Raw genomic sequence first — 25,602 nt, 5'->3', positions numbered from 1 at the left:
AAACAAAAGATAATAATATAAAAGATTTCTTTGATGGAATATAATTACATTTCTTACTGAAGACTATAAAGTTTACATTTTATGTAAGTAGAAAGGAGAAGATGTGTTCTATATGGTATAAAGTTATAAACTATTAACATTTGGAGCAAATAAATGAAGATTAAGTACTTACGCTCATAGGTTCATAATAATATTTATAAAAGTGATACAAAGTGCCCAAAGCAAATATTTTTTAAACAATGTTTAAACCCCCATAATATTGTAAATATTTAAAAACATTGCATGTGTATTATTGAACAGTTTTATTTATCGTAATCAGCAGCCGAACTGTAAAATTTTCTGTGACGGCGTGGTTCACTGAAAAGTAAAAATGAAAATGTTTAATTTAAATGTACATATAGTATAACCCCTATTTTACGTTTTTTAAGGGACTGAAAAAAAACCTAATTGGAGGGAAAAAGAACATTTAAATTTTATGTTTCTAAAAAATTAACGTTTTATTAACAAACAACATTCAATTTAAATTTTTATTGATTTTTTTTTTATTTTTTATTAAAAAATCATGTATATTAGTTTGTTGCATTTTTGTTATGTAATTCTCACCTTACGCCGTTCGAATGTCACGACATAATCATTGTCAAGCGCGCGTGACTCGCATATTTTGAATATTTCCGACGTAAATCGCGGGAGAGAAAAACGTAAATGCGGGTATTAAATGTACTGAAATACATCGGGAAAAAATTACACGCAATTGCCGGGAAAACGTGAATTCCGGGCACGTAAAAACGAGGTTATACTGTATGTATTATTATGTAATGCCCATTTATTAACATAATAGTATGACTATCAGTGGCGCACCCAGGGGGGGAGCCAAGGGGCCCTGGCACCCCCCAAACATGAAAATTATCAGAATGATTTAAAACATTGAAATTGAAAGTCAATAAACTATACCTTAGGCTTAGACAAATAACACGGCAAAAAAATGATTTGTAATTCTCCAGCACCCTTTTTAAAAATATTCTTAGATTTTAGAATTAGATCTTAGAACACAAAAATTTCGAAACACTAATGTCAGGTTTTTTTAGAAACCAAATCCCTAATGGAACTGTCAAAAAATTCTCGGTGTCCACCCGAATTCCGGAGTGGTGTAGGTCATGGCTGGGGAGGGGCTGTGGGGGGCCCGGCGTGTCGGGTTGACCAGATAAGTGAGATAAACACACCATCATAAACTAGCTTTAATAGTAAAAAAAAACTAAACGCTATTATGCTTCATGACCATGAACATTTTCAATTATATAATTGTGCAATATATTTTGTTAATTATTATGTGTCGATACTCGACAGCTCCATTATTAAAGTAGATGTAATAAAAATCGCCAATAATTCACTGTATAAGTACCTTAATTTGAACTAAAACACAATTTGAAAAACGTTAATGTAGTGTTTCACACTGCCTTTAATCTTAGCGGTAGGTAGGGGGGCCGCCAAATATCCTAGCCTGAAGGCCCGTTTCAGGATGTGGGGACCATGGTGTAGGTACACCGAGCGCAATAGACAAAAAACCGATAAACGAGAAATTAGGCTCTGAAGAAGAAAAGGAGCCTATGGGACTAATTTACATTCTCCTCCTTGGGCCCCCCCCAATATTAAATCCTGGGTGCGCCACTGATAACTATGCATGCCCTAAGTCAAATTTACATAAAAGTTATAAGTTAGTTATGTTGATGATAACTCATACCTATGTATATACTTACCTATTACTGCATACACTTTTTTCACTCACTATGCACACATATATTAATTGCAATGTAGATATAAATGAATGAAATATGTATAAACAATGAATTACCTATCAGGAATTGGAGTGTAAAAGAATCCCCGGCGAGAAGAGTGACTGCTGCTGGACTTGGAGCTGGGCTGACTGGGTGTGTAGTAGGCCGATCCTCGGGGAGTGGGGACATTAGCACAGTTCTTGGGCGTCAGCTGCGGCATGGTGCTGAGGCGGGGCCGGAGAGAAGGAGTACGGTTGAGAGGAGGCGTCGCGACAACACTCGAACCATCAGAATACGTCACGGCTGCAAAACGGGCCCAGTAGTCTGACGATATGTCTAGCAATCGTTCCATCACCTGTTAAATCACATTTTTTTTTAAATATTCAATACTACAACACACCACGAGGTTCAATAACAGTAGATTATAGTACGTAGCGGCATATAGTGACGTCACCAGGAATCGAACACGGATCACCTGTATAAGAAACCAATGTGTTATGCATTGAACTACAGGGGTGGGGGGGGGGGGATATTGAAGAAAACCTTCTCTTCTAGACGGAAGTTGAATATATGAAAATGGAGCTGTCAAAAGAACTTGATGTCTGCTGTTTAAAGTAACTGTAATCAGGTAACACAAAAATAAGGGAAAAAGGTTAACTTCTTGATAAGGCTGTAAAATTTAATTCTTGAGTGTTAAGAGATATCGAATAAACTTAAACATGAGTTATAGAATATGTTATTTTCAATAGTTATGTCTGTATCACAATATGCTAAAGTTTGTCATGTAAACGCAATAAGGATCTGACACATTGACAACTGGTTTTCGCATTTCCATATTATTAATCTGTTCGCATTGCAATTCGTTTTTCAGATTCATTGGCGGCAAAGTCTACTAACTTTGCTAGTCTGTCATAAGCTACAAGCATTTCAAAACAATTTTTAATTCAGCCACAATAATATGTTTTTTAATGGAGAATATTGGTATGTAGCTTTAGTCTCGAATAGTTGGCTTACGGTAAATTGCTGAATGGTCTGTTGATACATGTGATGCGGTTGAGGGTCGCTGTCTGAGTATCCGATGATCGTAGGCCCAAAGACTTTGGATAAGTTCTCTGCAGGCATTTTGCACTCCACACACTCGGCGACTCTGCAAACAATTAAATAGTACTCAATAAAATTATCGGATGAATAGAGAATCTTGTCAACACAGGATAAGATGGCTGGCAATATCGTTGAAACAATAACCTCAATCATCTGAAACTAATTTAGGTATTTCAAAATTAAGTGTTTTCAATAAGAATTTCACATTCTTAAAAAATGTTGTGTATATTCAGTATTGAATAAAAAAAATTACCTTTGTAGGTGAAGCATCATGAAGGCCAGTGTATCCCTGTTGGGTTGAGGGAGTTCACTGATGGCTTGGTATAAAGCTGCTTCACTGTCACTGCGGTCTTTCATCTCGGTAGCCGACACAAAGTCTAGAAAAATACAAGAGACAACTCAATTTGAATCGAGGGCAACATTCAAGGAATGCTATGAAATTTTAAAACAAATGATGCATGATTTGATACAAAATTAATAAGAATGGTGGATTTAATTCTCCAAACTGCTGCCCTCTTACATGCGTGAAACAAATGCCAGCCAAAAAGAATGCCTGTCGAGTACCGCCGATACACATATTTCTGCAACCCTATTCTAGCAGTCGTGTTTACTGCTAACAGAACATTAAACATCAATGTCCTGCACAATATTGTCATAGTTAAAAGTTTTGTAGATAAGTTAAAACTTGGCGTAGGTCTGTGAAGGCGAAACTATGGCACGTGGGGAAATTTCGAATTGTATAAATAATATGCAAATGTTTAGTAGTTTTTTTTATATAAACTTAGGTAACTCTACTAAAATCTATTGAGTTTTTAAAATCTACTTTCTCTTGTAACACTGGCTTGTTTTATCGGCTTTTACCAGATTAATTGTCAATTTGAGTGCAAACAACTATTTTTGTCAATAAATTTTTTCAAATCGAAAGGAAACAATGGCGCTCAAAATGATTTTACTGAACCATGTGTAGGATTGTCTTATAAACCGTGTGTTCAATTATCTTCAAAAAGTCTTCAATTGCAAACTGCAAATGAATAAATCAACATTTATTAGATAAACAACAAACATCTTATTATAATATTGAACCTAGATAATCATTTTTATTTTATTTGTCTGATTACTAACTTAACCCTCCTCCCGCTAACGGCATCTAGAAATGCCCATGATAGTTAAACCGTTCACCGCTAAGGGCATCCAGAAGTGCCCATAAGTTTCTACCTCCGTATTTTCGTAATTCGGCGAGTAATACAGTCGAAATTTGTTTGAAAAACTAGCTGGGTTATTCCTTTACTGACATCTGTGACTTTTTTTCAATAAGACTTCTTAGATAATTCGAAATTAAGCAAAGACACATACCCTGTCGATATTGGAGTAAAACAGATTTCCAATGATTGGTTTCAAAATTTACCGCTAGTTGCTTTGCGCAATTTGCGCCGGCGCGAATTGATGTTAATGATCTCATACATGAAATCGGCTAGTGCGGTGATAATTTTCAACAGTCGATTGCTTTCGTGTTGTGATTGATACATTTCAAAGTTTTTTACGGTTTTCTATAAAATTATTATTGATGCGCCATTCTGTTAATAATTAATTATGTGCGTTAATTCTTTAAATGAAAAGTGATTTTATGAATTAAATCAGTGGTTGTAAAGTGAAAACGAAATTATTAACACATAAATAATTTAAAATTCCTATAATAAATCTTTTGTACTGTATGGAAATACATACGAAAAATTGAGAATAAGTAAATAATAATCTGTAAAATATTTAAATTTAAATTAAAAAATGTAGAATAGATTTTCAAAATTCACGGCCACTCATTTTTATTTCAAGGAAAGTGATGATTAAAATTCTTCTCATTTTAGTCGAATAAAGAACTAAGATTAAAATTTAATATTATTGTGTAGTGAATTAAAACTTTAAATTTCCTCAAAACTGTTAAGTTATAATAGCATATTTAGTGTTTAAATAAAAATGTCTATCCCTGATGTTGAATGTTTGGATTCGGACTATGAGATGGAAAGTGATAATGAAGAAGCTGCGCTAGTAGAACATCCCGACGATGTTGACGAGCCTTCCAATATAGGCAGTGATGAAGGAGTGGCTGAACCGTCTACCAGTGCAGCACCAGACAGTTTACTCCAATCGTGGACTGCGGGTCCCTTCGTGCCGATCACATACGATTTTGATAGTTTCAACTCAGGCGTTAACCCTAGTGTACAGCTCAATGAAAATTCCACAGAAATGGAATTTTTTCGTCATTTTCTTAACAAAACAATAATGAATACCATAGTTAACCATACAAATAATTACCACAACCATATGCTCAACACACAAGCCCACACTCCGAATGCAAGGATCCATGCCTGGTATGATACATGCCCAGAAGAGATGTATGTTTTTTATGCTGTATCAATGTTGATGACAAGAAATCGCCATCTCACAATTGAAGAACATTGGAGTGCTGATCCATTATTAAATTCTAAAATATTTGGCCAAACTATGATAAGAGATCGGTATGAGTTGATTCTACAAATGCTACATTACTCTGATACCCAAATCCCTACTGGAGATCGTCTTTATAAAGTGCGCTCACTTCTTGACCACTGCAGAAAAATATTCAAAGAAACAATGCTACCAAACGAAAATCTCTGCATCGACGAAAGTATCATTGTTTTTAAAGGGAGATTAATATTCAAACAATTTATACCGTCAAAAAGACATAGGTTTGGAATCAAATTATTTGTGATTTGTGATGTGGAAACCGGTTATATTTTAGACTTTATTATTTATTGTGGTGTAGAAACCGAAATAAGTGATAGTGAACTTTTGGGAATATCTGGGGCTGTTGTCACCACTTTGATGAAGGATTATTTTGGTAAAGGGCATAAACTATTTTGTGATAATTGGTACAGCAGCCCAGAATTATTTCAGTTTCTACATAAAAAAAAAGACAAATGCTTGCGGCACGGTACGTAAAACACGAAAGTCAATGCCAAAATTTGATAAACTGAAGAAAGGACAAGTAAAATCTCTTAACCGTGGCCCATTGCTCGTGTTAAAATGGCATGATAGGCGGGAAGTGCATATGATCAGTACCATGCACGATGACTCCATGGTACCGACAGATAAAATTAATAGGGCCACAGGACAACCCATTATAAAACCACAATGCGTTGTGGATTATAATAAAAATATGGGCACGGTAGACAAAGCTGACATGATGTTGAGCAGCCTCTCGTGTATGCGAAAGAGTCTTAAGTGGTATAAAAAGGTTGGATTCCACATCATAGATTTATTTTTATTAAATAGTAGCATACTTTACAAAGTTATCACCGGTAAAAAAATTAGTTTAGCTGAATTTCAATTAAACGTAATCCGGCAATTAATCGAAACATATGGCAGTGCCTCAAGACCATCGACATCACAAACTACTCGTGTAGTTAATAACCCAAAAAGAATTTTAAAAACAGAACTCCTAAGACATTTACCCCGTAAAATTCCTCCAACAGTAAATAAAACAAAACCATATCGAAGATGTCGTGTGTGTATTGCTTCAACTACTAAAGATAAAAAAAGAAAAATGACGAACATTATGTGTGAAGCATGTGATGTCGCTTTATGCTCTGTGCCCTGTTTTTATGACTACCATGACAAAATCAATTTTTGAAATATAGTTAAGCCATAAACATTAATTAGGTGTGACTGAAATATGAGACCAAGTTGTAAGGAAATAATATAACAATAACGATTGTGTGCGTTCTGTGTTGGTGTTAAAAAACGTGTGAACATTAATCATCGGCGCAAGTGTCTACCACTTATCCGGTATCATAGAGGCCACTTCACTCTGCGGTATGTACTCCAAGCGTGCTTTATTATGTATGACAGAATTTCTTAAAGCTCTGTTGCTTAATTTACGATCTTTTTGTTTATTTTCACATGCTGTAAAATTAAAAGGAATGTTTTATTATAGCTAGAGCCACTCAGTGGATTTTTAGGTACATTTTTAATGACGTTTCGGTATGATTTATGAATCGTAAAAATCGCAGCGCGCCCGAACAAGTACATGAGCGAAATTATGTCGCGATAAAAAGGTTAAAAACTATTTTCGCATAATATTCGACACTAATTATAGAAAAAGGTTCGCCATCCCTACATAGAAACAAGCCTCCCCAGGGCTTCAAGTAAAATATTAGAAATATTACAAGAAAAAAGCAGACCCATTTCAATCAACAATCTTGACATCTTAGTGGAGAATTGATGTTTTCCATTTTTATTTACATTTAGCTCTAATCGTTCTGCGGAAGGTTTTATTGTCTCTAGTAGCTTTCAACATTAAAGATTACAAAATGATCAAAATACTTTGTATCAAAACCATTACATACCTGACCACAATGAATAGGTAATAAGAGGTTCCCGCAGAGATCTCAGGAAATCTTTGATGCATCCGCAGATTACATTGACATCAATCTTTGTCAGTGGAGGGGTTCCTTTACCTCTCATGAAGCGCTCCTGAAAATATTTGCTACTTTAAGGAAGCGAGTCATGGCACTTTACAAAATCTATACTGAGCTTCAAAAACAGACGTTCTGGAGGGATCCTAAATGTGCGGTGGTATAACTTTAGGAGTAAGGAGGTAAGAGAGCTGACATTAACAGTGAAAAAGCGACGTTGGACCTGGCATGGCCACGTGCTACATGTCCCAAAAGAATTTCAACCAAGCCTGTCTATTCTTCGAGCCAACTAGCTTCTGGCATCCTGGAAGGCCGCCAAATACCATCCACAGTGTATATGGTGGAGCTACGGGATGTTGGCATGACCTGGGAAAATGCAAGACATCAGGACGGATTCTTAGAGGCACCATGTGGTATTTGTATGGCCTAAACGAGGAGTAGATATCGTCAAAGAAGAAAAAGATACCAAATGCTCTATTCACTGTTTAACTGTCCAATTTATTGAGAGGAAAATCTTTAAATTCAACCATTTCAAAAGTATGATTTTTCATGTTTCTGCATCTGACCCTAGGACAGTGTACACAAATGAATGTGATATGTTGAGAATTCACCCACCTTAAGTGCTTTAACCTCTTTCTCTGACCCAGGCACTCGGTAAAGCCCCACCTCGGTGAGGCCTCTGGCTTCCACTTCATTCACGCAATGGATAATCAAAGCGGGTACCATCGGGCTCACATTCGGTGTGTAATCAGCAATCGTGCCCTAAAAAAGACACATTGACAGATATGTATAAATGAATGAACGACAAAGTTTGACCCACTATTATAATGTACTAGAGGAAATAATAAAAACTTTTTATATTGTGTACTACACTTGATGTATTTAGTTTGGTTGAAATGGTAACCATTGACAAGTTGATATTCTGTGTTGGCAGCACTAAATACATTGTTAGTAAATAAAATAAAAAATGGCGACCTCCTGTTGAGACTGATTTTGTTACTTATTTAGGTACAAACCTACAAACTTATCTGAAGAATAGAATGGGGGAGCCACTGTCTACAACTACCCAATTAAGACTCGTAACTGGAGAAAATCTGACATTCAAATGAAATTTTCAAAACGGTGTCCTATGGTAGTTCATAGTTCCATTTTTGACCATTCTACAGATAAATTTGTAGGTCTGTACTATTTATTATTTGTGATCCGAGTGATTCATGATTTTTCATCTAAATAATGATGAACCATTATATAAAAAATGTATTTAAACACTATTTCAATGTGGTTTAACTTCAGGGCGATCCTGTCAAATAAATCTCTGAGCACTAGCGTAAATCTTCCTACAAAAGAAACTGCAATTCAAAATATGACTTAGTAACGTTTTATTCAGTGTCATTTTTATATTGCACACTGCGAGCTTCAAAGTTTTTAGGTTATGAGTTTGAGTAATTGGGACGTAGGGTATCTACAAAGTGAATTGAAGATAGAAGTGTGAAGGCAGCCAGCTTACCATAGTAGCAGCGTTGGACGGAGTGAGATGGTTGGGAATGCAGGGCAACGGGAGAAGGTCTCGGCAGTCACCGTGGATCACAGCCCGGCAATCGGTACACTTCAGCGCCACTTTTGCAAATCCAATCCTGACACAAAGACATTGTCAACAAAACTATACAATTAATCACCAGTATTAGATTTCTATCAGGGACACACAAATCAACACTAAAAAAATGGAAAAAAATACATGGCCAAATATTCTAACTGTTAAACTTTAATATGTCAAAACAAGAGCAAACTATTTATAATGGATGCAACATCAGATAGTAATTCTGTGTACAAAAGGAAAGGGGAGATGTCTAAAAACACAGAAGACACTTAGAAGAAGCGCCAAAAGAAGACAAATGAGTTTTGGACAACTTTGATTGTGAATTTCTCACTTCGATGATTAGACTCATCCCTTTTATCCTTCACACATATTACAGTCGAACTTGGTTATTACGAGGAAGATGGGACCGACTGAATTTGCTCGTTATAAGCGTTACTCGTTATATAGGCATTTTTAAATGAACGGTCACATTACACAAAAAGTCGAAAATAAAAAATCCGAAAACCATCGTAAAAATCCCTGAAACAAGCATAGCATTCATAAACTACAAAAGAAGTTGTTTATTGTATTGAGCGCTGGTAGGTACCAACGGACTTGACAAACCTTGGATTTTTCAACCATATGCGTGGATACTTTTTTATTATTGTCAGCGAAACACCAATTAGGTAGGTACTTAGACACTTAACTAGTGTCATAAACGTAATCCGACCCTGGCGGCATCCTGTCCGATCGGATTTTACTGCTTGGTCGAAATGTTTTTAAACAATCGATACATTAACAGTATTTTAGCTCGGTATATCCGATAAGTTGCTCATTTTAACAGTAAATAAATGTATGGAGAAAATCATAAACCAAAATATCAACGAATGTTTCCTCATTACATCCGAGATCTCGCTATGCCCGAGATCGTAATAACCGAGTTCGATTGTATATGCATTATTTTTGCATATTGAACTGGTTTTTTAATTTTTAAAACTTAATCTCTTTTTTCCTTTTGCACATAGAATTTAAGGTATGCCTTAAATGCATTGTATATTTGTGAGAGACACTGATTATGAAAATGTGGTGGATGGCTCAACAAATCTTCAGCAATCTCCGCAAAATCCAATAGGTACACATTTGATTTTGTAAGAAACATGCCGATAGAGTCTGCATTGTTGTGGGTGAGAATAAAATTGTAATATGAAAATAGTGATTCAATCTGCCATGACAGTCACGAGGTAATAATTACCTGTTTCCACAAGTGGTGCAAGTGTCTGGCCGGATGTTAATCTTGCTGGCGAAGGTGTGCTGGCGGAGACGGCCCGTTCCTCTGGGGCTGGACATTGTGTTTGCATTTACATTCACACCGCCCGAGCCTAGTCCCCCGGTCCACGCTCCATCTAGTTGAGATTCTGATCAAATAGTTATAAATTATTTAAGAATTTCATGTCACAGTGGGGTTAACTGTCAATTCATGCTGAAAAGACAATATATTAATATAAATAAAAGTAAATATACATATATCTCAGGCTAATATCATGAAAGAACTGAGTTGAATAAATTGGCAACGTTCATTAAATATATCATTGTAAATTCTACACAAATGTTTTCAACACTCTGTTAATGAGATCTTATTTTCAAAATGATCCATTATGTATATTCGAAGAAAAAAAATAGTTCTTCACCAACCCGCCAAGTCAGTCCCAAAACATTCAAATGAAATACGTTACACTGCACTTTGACTTAATACTACAAGAGTACAGTATACCAAAAAAATCTACCTGTAACAATACATTATTGGTGCAGTCAAGGACAGTATCGGTAAAAGGGGTTCCGATACATGTTGTAGAATGCTCACCTTGTTTAGCAGGCGCCGTAGGCTTAAACTTGTTAATGTTGGTGGAGTAGAAGCCACCGTCCTTTGATTCAATCCTCACATTGTATTCCGATTTGGTCATCTTGCCGGGAGTAGGTGGAACATTCTCTTTGGGCATATCTTCGTCAGTGCTAGATTCCTTTGTGAATCCCTAACAGTGAATTTAAAACATTAATTTATTTACAATTTGATAATTATGAGACTAATTGGAACGCAAAATGAATTTATCAATATGTAAAAAGTACATAATACATATTATATTGTTCAGACACCATTATAAAAATGTCATGAACCAATTACTATTTATTGTAACATGAGTTAGGGGGTATCATAAAGCCCTGTAATACACAGAGAAAAAAAGTTGACAATATTTATTATAATCATTTATTTTAGGTACCAAAAATTATTTTAATAGGTTATTGTGTCAACAGTGGGATCATTTCTATGTATTGCTTTTTTTTCTAACAAAAATAACAATTTCTCCATTACAGTGAGATGACTTGAAATTATGCAGGTTATTAAAACTTTGTACTTTTCTATAAAGATTAGTTTTAGCTTCCGAGTTTTGCCTTTGGGGCCGTCCATAGGGAGGGGGGATCAGAGAAAATGTAATGTCACAAAGTGAATATATAAGGATCTAAAAACACCATATTGGAGATTTATGGTTAAATATTTAAAAAAAAAATCATTTTTTTGTTTTTTTAACGTTTAGAAGGGGGGGGGGGGGGAGTGTGGTAAAAAGGTTATGTGACAATGGGCGGGAGGTTAAAAAATAGCCAAAATCGTGTGGCGTCATAATATGTGGACGGTCCCTTTCGGTATCTTAGGGCTTTATACATTTTTCCCTATGGTATCAATACAACTGCTATACTTACATTTAAAGCCTGGAATGTTCAATGACAAGACTCGGACCACTAAAACCAATCTTTATAGAAACCCAAATATAAATTGGATTTCTGAGATGAATATGTTTAAACTACATTAAGCCAAATTAGATGTAATAGAGATAGTATACCACAAGAGAGAACACCAGAGATACCCCATATGATTTCATTGTATTTTTACACTAAGAGCATTCAACCAGCTTGCATTTTTTTTATTTTGATATTTCACTTTAATGGAAAACGATCGTTTATTTTGGTATGTAGTTTTATTTATATTGTCGTTCCAAAATCAAATTCACTAAAGAAACAAAATTTTTACATTAACTGCAATAATTGTGAAATTTGTACATAAGAAATAGATCACCAAGTATGTTTTAAGAAATAAGATAATGATATTTATCGGATGCAATTATTAATAAGTATAGATAGATATACCATCATAAATCATCCAGTGTTCGAATTTAGAACTAAGTTCACCACAGTATAAAAAGTATTGAATTAATGTCAAATGTTAGCATCTGGAACCCTCACTCAGTGGACAACTTATACTGGTGGATCTATAGGTGCCTCTGTTACTATAGCAGTATCTGACAGGCCGCAGATTTTTAACGACACACATTGAATATAGAGCGAGGCTCTTACTACAATCGCTGTAATACCGATAATTTGTGTCTTAGTATTTCATAATTATTTAAACAGATGTCACTGTGTTTAATTTTTTTGATTATGCCAATCAATCGACAGTGGCTAGTAATTTGAGTTTGTTTAAAGTCGGACAAGATAACTCGCGAAATTTGTATGTGCGGCCTGTCGATCACAACCTCATAGAGCGAGAAAACTCGCAGAAGGCATAGAACCGGTTCATCTAATATTATGTCTGATTAATACATCATTAATTCAAATGTAAAACCAAGTTTTCACAATATGTAGTTTAATAATGATCAGAACCAATTTTGTCAGGTTTAATGAAATTCTCATCTGAAAGTTTTCTTCAGTTTCATAAAATAAAATGTATTTGAAATATTGAATAAATTTATAATTTCGTAATTTGATTTACATTTAAATTACTGTTTTACTGTGATGACATAAAAAAATTCAGCCAATACATATTGAAGCACTAGTGTAAAAGTTATCCTTTGGAAGTTATAATGAAAGAGGTGTACCTCAATGACTGAGGATGCGGTAATGCGGCCGTTGGCGGAGCATTCGCCGGCGGGGCAGCGGTCCAGTGTGAGAGTGGTGGTGGCCACCACTCGCCCCCCGTGCGACCCCGACCCGGCATTCGAAACCGATGCGGTCTCATTCTTCAGAAAACAGTCCAAGAAACAATGCATCATTAGTGACAGGCCATGCAAGTGAGGAGTGAGAGACGAATGAGTAATGAAAGAAGTGACATAAATATGTTTGAAGCAATAAGCGAGATGTTACTTATAAAATATATGTTAGGAATATCATAGTGTCGTGATACCAAGTCCAAAACAAATAAATAAAGATTGTATATAAACTGTCAACTGAAAAAATGCTTTTATACAAATGACCAACGTAGCCGTATTTGCGGGATAATTTTAAATATTTCTTCGAAAGTAGAGACATATGGTCATGTAGAATCTTGTTTTTACAAAAGCACCCAAATTTGTATAATATAGACCAGGGATTTCTAGCCCGGTGCCCACGGGTAACAATGAGTATATTAAAATTTAATTACAGATTGCGACTCACTGATGTGAATCTAAATGATTGTTTAAAAATAGGAATATCCACATACATTCATAAAAATAAAAAAATGATTGAAGATCCCATTAATTAAAATAATTCATATTTTTTATATATTTTTTGCATAGGGCGTGAATATATTATATGTTTCATTATATTTAACAATCTTTTTACATAATATTTAAAACTATATTAATATGTACAAGTGTCTAGGAATTGTTAAGAAATAGAAATAATATTATGTATATAAGTTATGCAAGTTTCTTTGGAAAAAAAATTGTCTATGATTCCATTTTTGGCTATAAATGGTCTCCTGGTATAAATAAGGTTGGAAACCCACGCATATACTATCTAAACCAAGTTGAATTTAATAGCATTTTATGTAGGTGTGGACGTGCATTGAGTTTCAAACAAATGATAGTGCATGTCTATTTGTGTAGCGGTAAAAGATTACAATCATTGCATAATTTGTATGCGGACATATTATCTGGACAATACATAAGAGGCTCCTCAATAATAGAGCAGATGGGAAAAGGAGGGTTTGATTATCAAAACTGGGGTGTTTGGAAAGAGTAGAATTGGAAAAAAGCGTCATTGGTGCCAAGTGGATGGAGATTAAGAAGACAAAGGAGAATAGAAACACTTCTGTGAGGCGATCACAGCCCGTAGTTATGGTTAAATGACTTAATTGTTATCGGTAGCGATGGATGGAGGTGGACTATTAAGATTCGACATAACTAGTGCACACTAAACTTGTCAGTCAAACTTATTTGTTTTCATTGAACTAAGAATACAATTTGCAGATGGTGTTGGTTAGTTTTTAAAATTTTATTCAATTAAACCTTGCCTAAACCAAACCGCAATGGTTTAGGTATGCTATGGGTGTCCGACAAAAATAGGGCACACTTTTTCAGTCATACTTATTTGTTTTCAGAATAAATATGTATTACAGACGGTGTCGGTTAGTTTTTTAAAATTCACCTTTGACTATTATCTACAATGGTTTGAATTAGGCAGGGTTTAATTGAATTTAAAAACTGAACATACACTATCTACACATTGTAGTCTTAGTTCAATGAAAACAAATACATTTGACTGACAAAGTTTAGTGTGCACTATTTATGTTGGATCCTGTTCGCCAACGATTTCTATAGGTTATAATTGTCACATTTTGCAGAGGTGATTTTTCTTTTTCTTTCTGCACACTTATTACTGATTCATATTTCTTTTTTTTATGCACTACAATGGACGAGATTGAAATAAACTTGGAACCTGTATATTTCGGTGTAATTAGATAAAATATTCCATCCACCAATGTTAAAAAGTATATAAAATATATAATATCAATGCAAAGCTGCCGATGTACCGTTAGTAGTGTTATGCTGGATAATCACGCTTCAGATATCATTTTTCAGAATGGAATATAAACGCTCACCATTGAGAATACATCTTGTTAACGGGTTCGACTGAACCTACACAAAAGAACAGAGGGTGATATCCAAAGCATCTAATCTGTCAAGACCCATCAAACCTTGAAGAAATGTCCATACAGTGAAATGTGAATAATGCAGCATTCACGGAGGTAATGCATGTCAGAAATGGTACCTTGTTATGTGAAGAAGATCGCCTCTTCTTGACGGGAGGGTGGTCATCAGTGGAGGGTGGGCCCATAGGCATGGAAGGACGGTGTCGCTGCCAGGAGCGTCTCGCGTTTACCACCGATTCGTCCAGGTCGTCTTCCGACCGGGAGAAGCTCTGATCGGACAACAGATTCCCTGTAAATATGACAGCAATTTGGTTTAGTAGAAACATCAAACTATTGCACTCTCTATGCATAAGTTATGCAGAGATTGTTAAGCGCACAATTCTTCAATGATATAATAAATGTATAATTCTAAATAATGCATGTCTCGTACCCGCTCACAGAACCGACAAAAGAAAATATGTTAAACGTGTGCTACTATTTAGCCAGCAATTCCATGACTGGACGATCGACTTCCAGGAGGTAGGGAGTCATCAACGTATATTGGATTTTATTTCACACTTGTGTATAGTACTAGAAATTCACATTAAAATATGTATAATGCCCTTAAATATAATGTAAGTCCAAAAATTTAAGCATAAATTTCCTTCCTGCGGTTGGGGTTTGACCCCAGATTATTTCCCTAATCAGGTGAGTGTGATTTTTGAGGGTTGTACCATCCATGGAAGCGAATTGGTCCAACACGCAACAACCCTGTTTGCTAAGTAGCCAAATTTTCATAAATTTCACAATAGTTTTCAAATATATTTTTGTGAAACAGGGGGTCATAGCATACCAATGTAAAAGGGAAGTCCAGAAACTTAAGAGTAGCACAGCATGGTATGGAAAGGTGCATGCTGATCATAACTCGTATGGATAAAAAAAAAATCATAATTAGATAATGAAACCGACAAGGATAATGGGATGTAGAAGAGTTCACCGTCACATATAGCTTAAAGAATTAATCATTGAATAAATCTAGTCATTCAATGGTACCCAATTAGAAGAAAACGTCCAAATGCTGGACCTGGGGTCGCTAGAACAATGAAATGGTTAAGTTCAGAATAAAGAAATCAGCTTAGCTTATCCAGACTGATGATGAATATACTTACGGTCAATACAGATAAAAACATTCCTCATGAAGCCATAAAAAAAAACAGAAGACGTAGCATCTCTCACCTGTTGAATTAAGTTCTGTTATGGTGTTTAATCTGGCGTGTCCCTGGTCCAATGAGTGTGGCGTAGACATCCTCACGGAAGTATTGTTGAGGAAAGCCAACTTCTCTAGTGTTTCATTGTTCAGTTGTGACCTTTGATTGTCGTTGAACAGCACATTGCGAGCAAGATTCATCTGTTTTTCCTGTCGTACAAAAAAACTTTATATCCAACATCTTTACTTGGCAGAATACCCAAAATTAACGGCATTCAACCAATTCAATATTTATTATAAAATCTCTTAAACAAAACATCTTAAACCATCTTCTTAGATTATATCTCTATTACTCACAAAAGAAGCCGATCAGAAAACAGGGCTGTCAAAATAATATTAAGCATTCATATTTTTTAAATGTTAATTTCATCATGGTTTTTAATCAAACCTGTGCAAGTACGTACTGATAACTTGGGTGGATTTTGTAGCAAACATACGGGTATATTATTATTATAACCCAATTCAAATTGAACATAGGTTGATACTCAAATACTATTATAGTATGTTTATGATTTCGAGAAAATAATACGATGGTATAATTAATCCATATCAATTATTTGAAAACATTACATTCGCACTTTGCACAAAATTACAAACACATTCGAAGTTTGCCGCACACGTACAGACCACGTGATATTTGTTTACGCAAAATCGTTGCTTTTCAAAATGGCGAATTTGATTACCAGATTTTACTGCGATGAATCAGTATGTTCCTTTTTGTCTTTTTTTATTCGTAGGTTTGTTTACTATGTACACCGAGAAATTTCCATTTATAAACTCGGAAACGATTTTTACAGAAGAGTTTTGGAATATAATGCAACCAAAACTGGAAAAAATTCTATCATGGGTGTTGAATTAGCTAACCCCAGGTCCATGCCACTACGTGAACCACAGTGGATATTAAGCCATTTCCACACTGGCAACAAGTTGCTGGCAACCTCATTAAATTTTACGATACTTACCATAATTGCTTAAGAAATTTTACAATAATTATCGTAAAATCTAACGAGGTTGCCAGCAAATTAACTTGTTGCCAGTGTGGACCCGGCATTAGATGCACAAAACTTAAATAATATATATTATAAATAAAAATTTAAAATTATAAATATATATTATGATTTATGTCTTCGACAGCCCTGATGAAATAAATGTGAAATATGAGTCGGATCAGTCACAGAGCAAATTTATTAACACAAACAACTTTGACACGACCTTTTTATATTAACTAGTAGACCAGATATTATGGACCACATGTTAAAAAATCATATAAAAAATCATATTTTCAATTCTCAAGGCCATTTCTGTAGAACGTCCTCTTAAAGATTATGCAAGAAAAATGTTCGTTATTTTTGGATCAACCTATATAAATATGAACAAACATTTTCGATCATGAACCTCAATAAAAATTCTTTACGATCAAATATCTCCGATCCCCATTCACAAGCAGTTTTGAGAATATCAACTACAAAATTAACACGTGAATTTAAAAAATGTTAAAAAATGTACAACAGTTTCATTCTTCTCATTATTTTTTTTGTAATGTTTATTTTTCGTGATAATAAATAGTGTATATCTAAAAATGGTATTTTACTTGCGGCCCGCCGCTCATTTTGAATTATTGAATTTGGCCCTCCATCCAAAAAGTTTGCCCCCACCTGTTGTAGATGCAATAGAAAAAAACTATTCACGACAACCGGGGTAATGATTGCCTTGAAATTTGATTAAAACTTTTCAATATTATCCATAGAAGGCATTAGTTCCTGCCTCCAGCTATGTATCCTGACAATACTGTGTTGAGAAATGTCACGGAATGTAACTTAATTATTTTAACAATACGAAATAAAAATATGCATAGTAAACATAATGATGGCCCCACGATGGCCGAGCGGTTTAAGCTTCAACCTATAACGTCTGGCAAATACACATATTGTTTTTCAATTTGTGTTTGAGTCAGAGTATGGATCTAATAGATTGAGCAAGTGGCTAACATCCATTTCTCGTAAAAACAAAAATTTGTTAATACAAACCTCCACTCCATTGTGACACCCTATTCTCTTATTATGATCGGACATGGTAAAAAAAAAAAAAAACAATCGGTAACTTAGTACGTGGTCAAATACAAACCCCAATAGTTTGCAGTGACATTGAAAATGAGAAAATATGAGGAAAGACTATTTAGTGGAGCTACTTTTGACCAAACGATGATTTTCATTCTACTTATAAAATAAACACTAGCAAACACATTATATTGTGAACCAATCACAAGTGTTAAGATGATCCAATTGGTATCTGAAAAACAGAAAAACTGTGTGTACTAGAGACTGACAACTATAACCTGAGGTGCGGCACGGTGGTGGTGCTAGTGTAGCGATGAGTATTGGCAGTAAATTACAAGCTATTAGTTTTCCAAGCAAGCTATTAAGTAGTTCTAAAGTTATAATTTTCAGTATATGGTTTGTGATTGGGCACATGTCGTATAAATTAGCCATAAGTAGGTGTAGGTATGTGGATTATATAATTGCTAATTCTAATTCAGATATTTGGTATCGATACAATAATGGTTTGTGATTGGGCACATGTCGTATAAATTAGCCATAAGTAGGTGTAGGTATGTGGATTATATAATTGCTAATTCTAATTCAGATATTTGGTATCGATACAATAAAGTTAAGTAATCAAGTAAGTAAAATACCATAGAATCTCGATCATGCTCCGCTCTCATTCTTTGCTTCTTCTCAGCATCGAGGAGTTTACGAGCGTGAGTAAATTTTGCTTCCCAGACGGAAATAGCTTTGAGGGAGTCTTCCAACTCTTTCTGAAGGCGTGCGGCCTCCTTTTCAGCGGACAACCGCTGGAGCCGCCAAGTTTCTTGTATTTCCAGGAACCGCAGGAAGTCTGTATCAAGTAACAATAGATAAGAATGTAGATGACACAAAGAAGTATTTTTTGTCGTCACTGGAATAAGGTGTAACTCGATTTCTTTTCAACAAACTTTATGGTCACGAAGTGACAATATAACCAATACATAATAAATTATTTAATGAGGTAAATTCAGTAGAGATTCTTTGTAGGTATTTTAATGAAGCAATGTCATTTAGATAGTGTTTATGCTACATTAAATGCTGTGTCCACATTGGCAACAAGTTGCTGGCAACCTCCTTAAAGCATCGATGACATTGAGCTACTTTACAAGCTGCTAGTCGGCGAGTTTAAAAGCAGGTGAGTCAACTAGTGCGATTGCGATGACACACAAAACTTTCCACTCGCTCAGAAGCCAACAAGCTAGCGAGTTGAAACTGTCATTTTTGGTACTATGGTACTATTTGACAGGACGTATTGAGCACTTAGTTAGTTTTTTTTACCGGCAGGTTCGCCACTATCGCTCTACTGCACAGACGCAGATCGGTCCACACGCCGGCGAGTAGCGAGTAAAGTAGCTCGGCTTCCAACTTTTCTCGGTAGATTGTTTACAATCTGCTTGTTACCTCGTTCGATGATGACACTGGGCGAGTTTACAAGCAGATTGTAAATTCGCTGGGTTGTAGCTTGTAAAGTAGCTCAATGTTATTGACGCTGAAATTTCACGATAATTATCATAATTTATATGACCATAAATTATTTTCGAAATTTAATGAGGTTGCCAGCAACTTGTTGCCAATGTGGGCACGGCTTTAGCTTCGACCAAAGATAACAGTGAAAACTAAAGCAACTGTATGTAACTACTGCGATTTTGATAACATCGCACTTCACAATCAAATAATGTGGAGTATTACTACACTTCATGATTCTCAAATAAATATCATATGAATAATATGGCATAATTGTTAATGCTCAGAAACTTAATCATCATAATTTTATTGATCAAGTAATTTAACATTTTCACGAGCTTCCATAGTATAGAAGATTGTGTCGATATTTAAAATTAAGTAGATGTAAAAAGGGGGCGAATGGGTGCTTACATTCTTCGGCGAGGCCATCGTTCAATATGTTATTGCAACGATTTAAATCATCAAACTCAGCAACCAGCGACAGGACGTGCGTCGGAGATATCAATTCTTCACTCATTTTTAATAATCGTAATCACTATTACACCTATAAACATAAGAGTAAATGGGTTATATGGATCATTCATGCAACAATTTTAGTATAGCCGGTCAACCGAAGTCTCACATTCAGAAAGCGTATTCCAACAATATGGATGATTCCAAAAACACTAAATATAAATTACCGTTTCACAAAATTTAGCAAATAATACCATTAAACATTTCCACTTTTTAAATGTGACAATGTCGTTAACGGAACGAATTCGGAGGAATGTCAAAATAAAGACGTTATATTTTGCCGTTGAGCACAGACGGCGGGCACACTTTTCTGATAGTTGTTGTTTTCAATTGAACCAATCAGACGTCAAGAGACCGTTTTCAGATTAACCATGCGCAGAATTTTAAAATTTACATTATTGCAGGGATACTTAATCATAAATGATACATAAACGTTAGATAATAAAATTTATGCAATTTAATAAAGTATGTACCATGGAATAACATATTTTAATCAAATTTAAATTTATTAGCATTTACAAGAATTCCAAATAAAATCTCATTTAAGCACAATAATTTAAAATAACTTTACCACCGAACAAAGATACAAATTATTTTTAATTTTAAAAATAAATTTTATATTCAGGTTAATAACTATAATTATAAACTAATACCTACCTACATAAAAATAAAATCAAAACCAAAATACAAACTTAAAAAATATAATAATTTCGTGTTATGCCCATCTCTAGTAAATTCAATATTGCCAGATCAAAACGCTTTTGCAGAGACCACTGGTAAAGACTAATCCCCAAAGGATTGGACTGTGTCATTCCCGAATTTGACATTGTCGTTAGGTCCTTTTTATTAGTATTTTTTGGAAGCAAACTAAAATGCAATTCACAATCGTCGAAAAGTATTGCAACGTCACCATACAGTATAAAGCAAAATATAAACTGAAAACACATTATTACACGTAACGTGAGAACAACAGTATTTCAATAATATTATATAAACCCACACTCACAAAAACATTGTGTCATCACGGCTTGACATATTTTGTAGCTCCGTTCCAAACCACTAAATCAAAGGAATTACATGACTCGAAAATAGGTACCTATCTAAATTTGCAAAAAATAAAAACATTTTATCACGCGTGAGGTTGATGGTGTGGCGTGATACGTATGAGTTGACTTCAATATGATTCTGATACTTTTTGTCCGTGGTGCGAGTTTACCGTGAGATCACGTGTGCTCACGTGACGTAATGGTAATGTGTTTAGAGCATTGCTCGCATGCTACTAAACGAAATATTATTATCCGAATAGGTTTTACAAACGAATTACTATCAAACATTTTTGGGTCAGATACTAATATAAAATAAAATTTTTAATTTTTGTACAAATTGTACATAATATTAAATATTTATAGCACTGTAAATATTTTGCAAGAAAAACTTAAATAGGTAGGTACCTGCCTAGGTATGGTGAAATATAATTACTCAGAAATACTACCAATTGTGTTTACGCTGTTACATGGTGGTGACAAATAATGATAACGAAAGAAGAGTTTTTTACAATACATATAAGTAATCCATATTTTGTTAAACCCCTTAGGACTAAAGTCTGGACCTGGTTGATTTGAAAAAATCTAAAACTCATATAATAAGATTCTAACCCATCACTCATTAATCAACATCAGACCATGCAAATCCCTACTCTACGGTGAGCGGCGTACAGGCATGCACCGGAGCACCGTTCCGGTTCATAACATCCAAAAAATTATCGCTCCGTCTAGTGCAAAAAATATTTGACTGCTGAGCTAGATAGACCATAATATATAACAAAAAATCTAACACACTTATTTTTATAAAATACATAAGTATAAAATCAGGTAATTATGTTGATATTTTCGTAAAAATATCAGGCGCTCCGGTTCGTAAAAGTTTACATTTAGAGCACTGGCGGCATACTTACAATGTTTGTCAATAAAAAGCTCTGCTATAAGATTTCGGGGAATTTAAAAAGCTCTCTGGCAGCCCCAAGAAGTTTGTACTAGTGTGCGACTGTCAGTGGGACGCATGCGCGGTACATCGAGCTTTACCACCTTGAAACCGTATGAAGTAAACATTCTGTATATTTTATTTATACTGCGAGCAGACGGTTTTGACGTTTGGCCGTGCGCGCACCGTGCGCCTTTTGGGCGGGAACAGTAACGAGAAACGCGTTCGGTTTATTAATTTCAAGTGTCGGCTAAGTGTGCAGTAATCATGGCAGACGAGGAGAATAATTGTGATGAAGGGGCTGAAATTTTCCCAGTGCTAGGCCTGCGCCTCCGCGGCCGCAAGGGTGCCCTCAAGAAGAAAAATGTTTACAACATTAAAGACCACAAATTCATGCCGAGGTTCTTCAAGCAGCCGACGTTCTGCTCCCATTGCAAAGATTTCATTTGGTAAGTCTTCTGACAAGCTTTCAATTCTGTAATCAATCCGAACAACACACTCACATAATAAATAACATCTATCACTAATGTCAATGCACCGAGTATGCAAGTATCAAATTTTTGTTATCACTCTGGTTTATAATAATCGTGCATTTCGCTCGCTGCACCGTCAATAAAACCGTCATAATATTAATTTTATTTATTATTCTGCTCTTAGTTTTCTTATGACGTGCGACTGTGTTATTGAATTGTTATAAACCACTTTTCATTCATGTCAGAAGAATAATAAAAACAACTCTTCCTATGTAACCTGTTCGCAATATACCTAGATACTTAAACAGGTAGTAGGCAACGATCTAGAAATGCACTATCATTGTTGCATAAATGCAGTTTTTATGGCTAGCTCTCCATTTATCGTTTTCTAGACATTAAACACTTTCATAATGTAAAAAGATATTTGCCAATTTTTATAGTGCTGTTAATAATAAAATAATTGTTTACACCATTGCCTATCGCGAGTAGCTATTTTTATTGCGAGTCTGATACTGCGAAACAATCTCTTAAAATAAATTAATATTATGAATCATTAGGCTAGTAATACATAAATAATTAAGTACCTAAGTAATTCGTTATCATATTTACAATACATTTAATAAAAACAAGATGTATGAGAATATTGTCATTGTTATAACAGAATTTTTTGTTCATTTATTTTGTAATAATTTACTAGAAAAAAATAAGAAATGCTTATGTACGTAAAACTGACGTTAATGGCATAATTTCCCACCAAATAATTTCCACTACGATTCTAATTGGAATATAATTAGAAGCTTTAATATCAACGTTAATTTTAAGACTTTAATTCTATGATCCAGATTATAGAATGATGCAAGGTACGGTACCGATAAAAAATATTGTTTTCTTATGGTACCTACCTACTGGCTCTTATCACTGCCCTACTATTTTGCCCCCATAAAATGCCTTAGCCTTTATCGACTTTTTATTATACATATTTGTTAAAATTGAGTTAAGTAAGAAAATATATAAGTTTACACTACTTTCTAAAATATTAATATTCGACACGTTTTCACAATTTTTAAAACCCCTATTTAGGTATATCAATAGTCGTTTGTAAGAATATTATTTTAAAATCTAAATCTATTATATGCATTATTTTTTATTATTGCCCATGTTAATTAAGTATTATGTACATAAGTACATAATATTATGTTTATTTCAATTATTTAAAGTTCAATAATTATGTGCTATTCCATTATTTTGTTAATGCATTTGTCTATCTCTATATAGGTATTTATAAAGTTGAGAGAATTTAACGTGAAATATACATAAGTATAAAAGTGTACTACGGGACAAACTTTTACCTACCTAAGTTATTGGGTGCCTAGAAGTTTAATATTATAATATACAACTTTTACAGTGGCGAAGGGTGGAGGTAGGCTGTTAAGATTCGCTATAAATAGTGCACACTAAACTTTGTTAGTCATATGTATTTGTTTTTATTGAACTAAGACTACAATTTACAGATCGTGTTAGTTAGTTTTTAAAACCCTGCCTAAACGAAACCATACTAGTTTTGGTCTAATTTGGGCAATACGACAAAATTGTGCACACTTTTTCATTCATAGTTATTTTTGTTTTCGTGGATTAAAAATACATATTACACATATTGTTGGTTCATTTTTTTTATTTCACTAAACCAAACTATAATAAATAAAAAATATTATTCTATTGCATAATTTTAGATATTTTATAGACGGACGGATATTTTTTGACTATAATCTATTATCGCGTGGTTTTCGCAGAGTTTAATTGAATTTTAAAAACTAACCAACACCATCTGTAAATTGTAGTCTTATTTCAATGAAAACAAATATGTATGTCTGAAAAAGTTTAATGTGCACTATTTATGGCGTAACAGCCTACCTCCACCCTTCGCCACTATAACAACATATAGATAGGTGCTGGGTTTATAACGAATCAATGTGCTGATAGGTAATAAAAATCCTACTTATTTATTTGTTTGTTTTTTCAGTGGATAGATAAGTACTTACGAATATTAATTTGTGTGAAAACATAGGCAGTTACTATTAGCAACTTGTTAGTGTATCATTATAAAATTGGCCAACTGTCAAAGTAATGCGTATTCACTATTCAGAAATGTCTTCAGTCTACACTTTTCTGTCACACTATTACAAAGTTGTATTTTTTAAATTTGTGAAAATGACTTTCAACAATTCACACGTTACGTCTTCTAAACTATTAAAAAGTATACATACGTCTTTTAATAATGAAAACGTCGGTTTCTAAATTATATTTGCAGCTGTTGTCAGATGAATTGTTATTATGACTCGGTATCTACCATTATTAAATCAATCACTCTATGTTATACGTACAATAGTAATATTATAATAGTACATTTTATAACTATTGGGTGGTTTGGTAGCGTCAGATTAGTCCGGGCAGTGGCGAGGGGTGGAGGTAGACTGTTAATATGCGTTATAAATAGTGCACACTTAACTTTGACAGCCATACTTATTTGTTTTCATTGAACTAAGAAGACACTTTGTAGATGATGCTGGTTAGTTTTTAAAATTCAATTAAACTCTGCCTACACCAAACCATACTAGTTTAGGTATGCTATGGGCTATCCGACAAAAATAGTGCACACTTTTTCAGTCATACTTATTTGTTTTCGTTGAATTAAGAATACATATTACAGATGGTGTTGGTTAGTTTTTTAAATTTATTAAGCCCTGCCTATGCCAAACCATAATCAATAAAAATATTTTTCTATATATAAAATATCTAAAATTATGAACATATTTTATACATTGAATATTTTTTGACTATTCTCTACTATGGCTTTAAATAGAGTTTAATTGCATTTTAAAAACTAACAAACACTATCTACTGTCTACACATTTCAGTCTTAGTTCAATGAAAACAAATGTTTAGATCATCCTTAAATCCTTTATATAGGATCTTAACAGCC

The 25,602-nt window shown here is 34.3% G+C and overlaps 2 protein-coding genes across 3 annotated transcripts in view; one reads left to right on the top strand and one right to left on the bottom strand.

The window, feature by feature from the left end:
- Positions 1–3: 3 nt before the first annotated feature.
- On the bottom strand, positions 4–20,199 carry tum (Rac GTPase activating protein tumbleweed). Its single transcript, XM_085944700.1, has 14 exons — positions 20,068–20,199; positions 18,801–19,003; positions 16,078–16,258; positions 14,982–15,151; positions 12,827–12,967; positions 10,762–10,930; positions 10,153–10,315; positions 8,832–8,958; positions 7,940–8,086; positions 7,256–7,382; positions 3,127–3,250; positions 2,787–2,919; positions 1,850–2,127; positions 4–357 (listed from the first exon to the last, which is right to left on the bottom strand). The coding sequence occupies exons 1-14, from the start codon at positions 20,171–20,173 to the stop codon at positions 303–305; spliced, it is 2,124 nt and encodes a 707-aa protein (XP_085800826.1). The 5' UTR covers positions 20,174–20,199; the 3' UTR covers positions 4–302.
- Positions 20,200–22,300: 2,101 nt separating this feature from the next.
- The window catches only part of LOC147073847 (protein kinase C, brain isozyme-like), a 546,718-nt gene continuing 543,416 nt past the window's right edge, over positions 22,301–25,602 (top strand). For both annotated transcript variants that reach the window (XM_085944926.1, XM_085944925.1), the window contains exon 1: positions 22,301–22,598. In XM_085944926.1, coding sequence (XP_085801052.1) covers positions 22,417–22,598 — 182 coding nt within the window. In that variant the 5' untranslated portion in view covers positions 22,301–22,416. The remainder of the gene's footprint in view (positions 22,599–25,602) is intronic.

The sequence above is a fragment of the Rhyacophila brunnea genome, unplaced genomic scaffold (genome assembly GCF_057557595.1).
Source record: "Rhyacophila brunnea isolate RB1 unplaced genomic scaffold, BYU_Rbru_1.0 scaffold_17, whole genome shotgun sequence".
NCBI classification, from domain to species: domain Eukaryota; kingdom Metazoa; phylum Arthropoda; class Insecta; order Trichoptera; family Rhyacophilidae; genus Rhyacophila; species Rhyacophila brunnea.
This window is presented reverse-complemented; position numbering and strand designations above follow the sequence as displayed.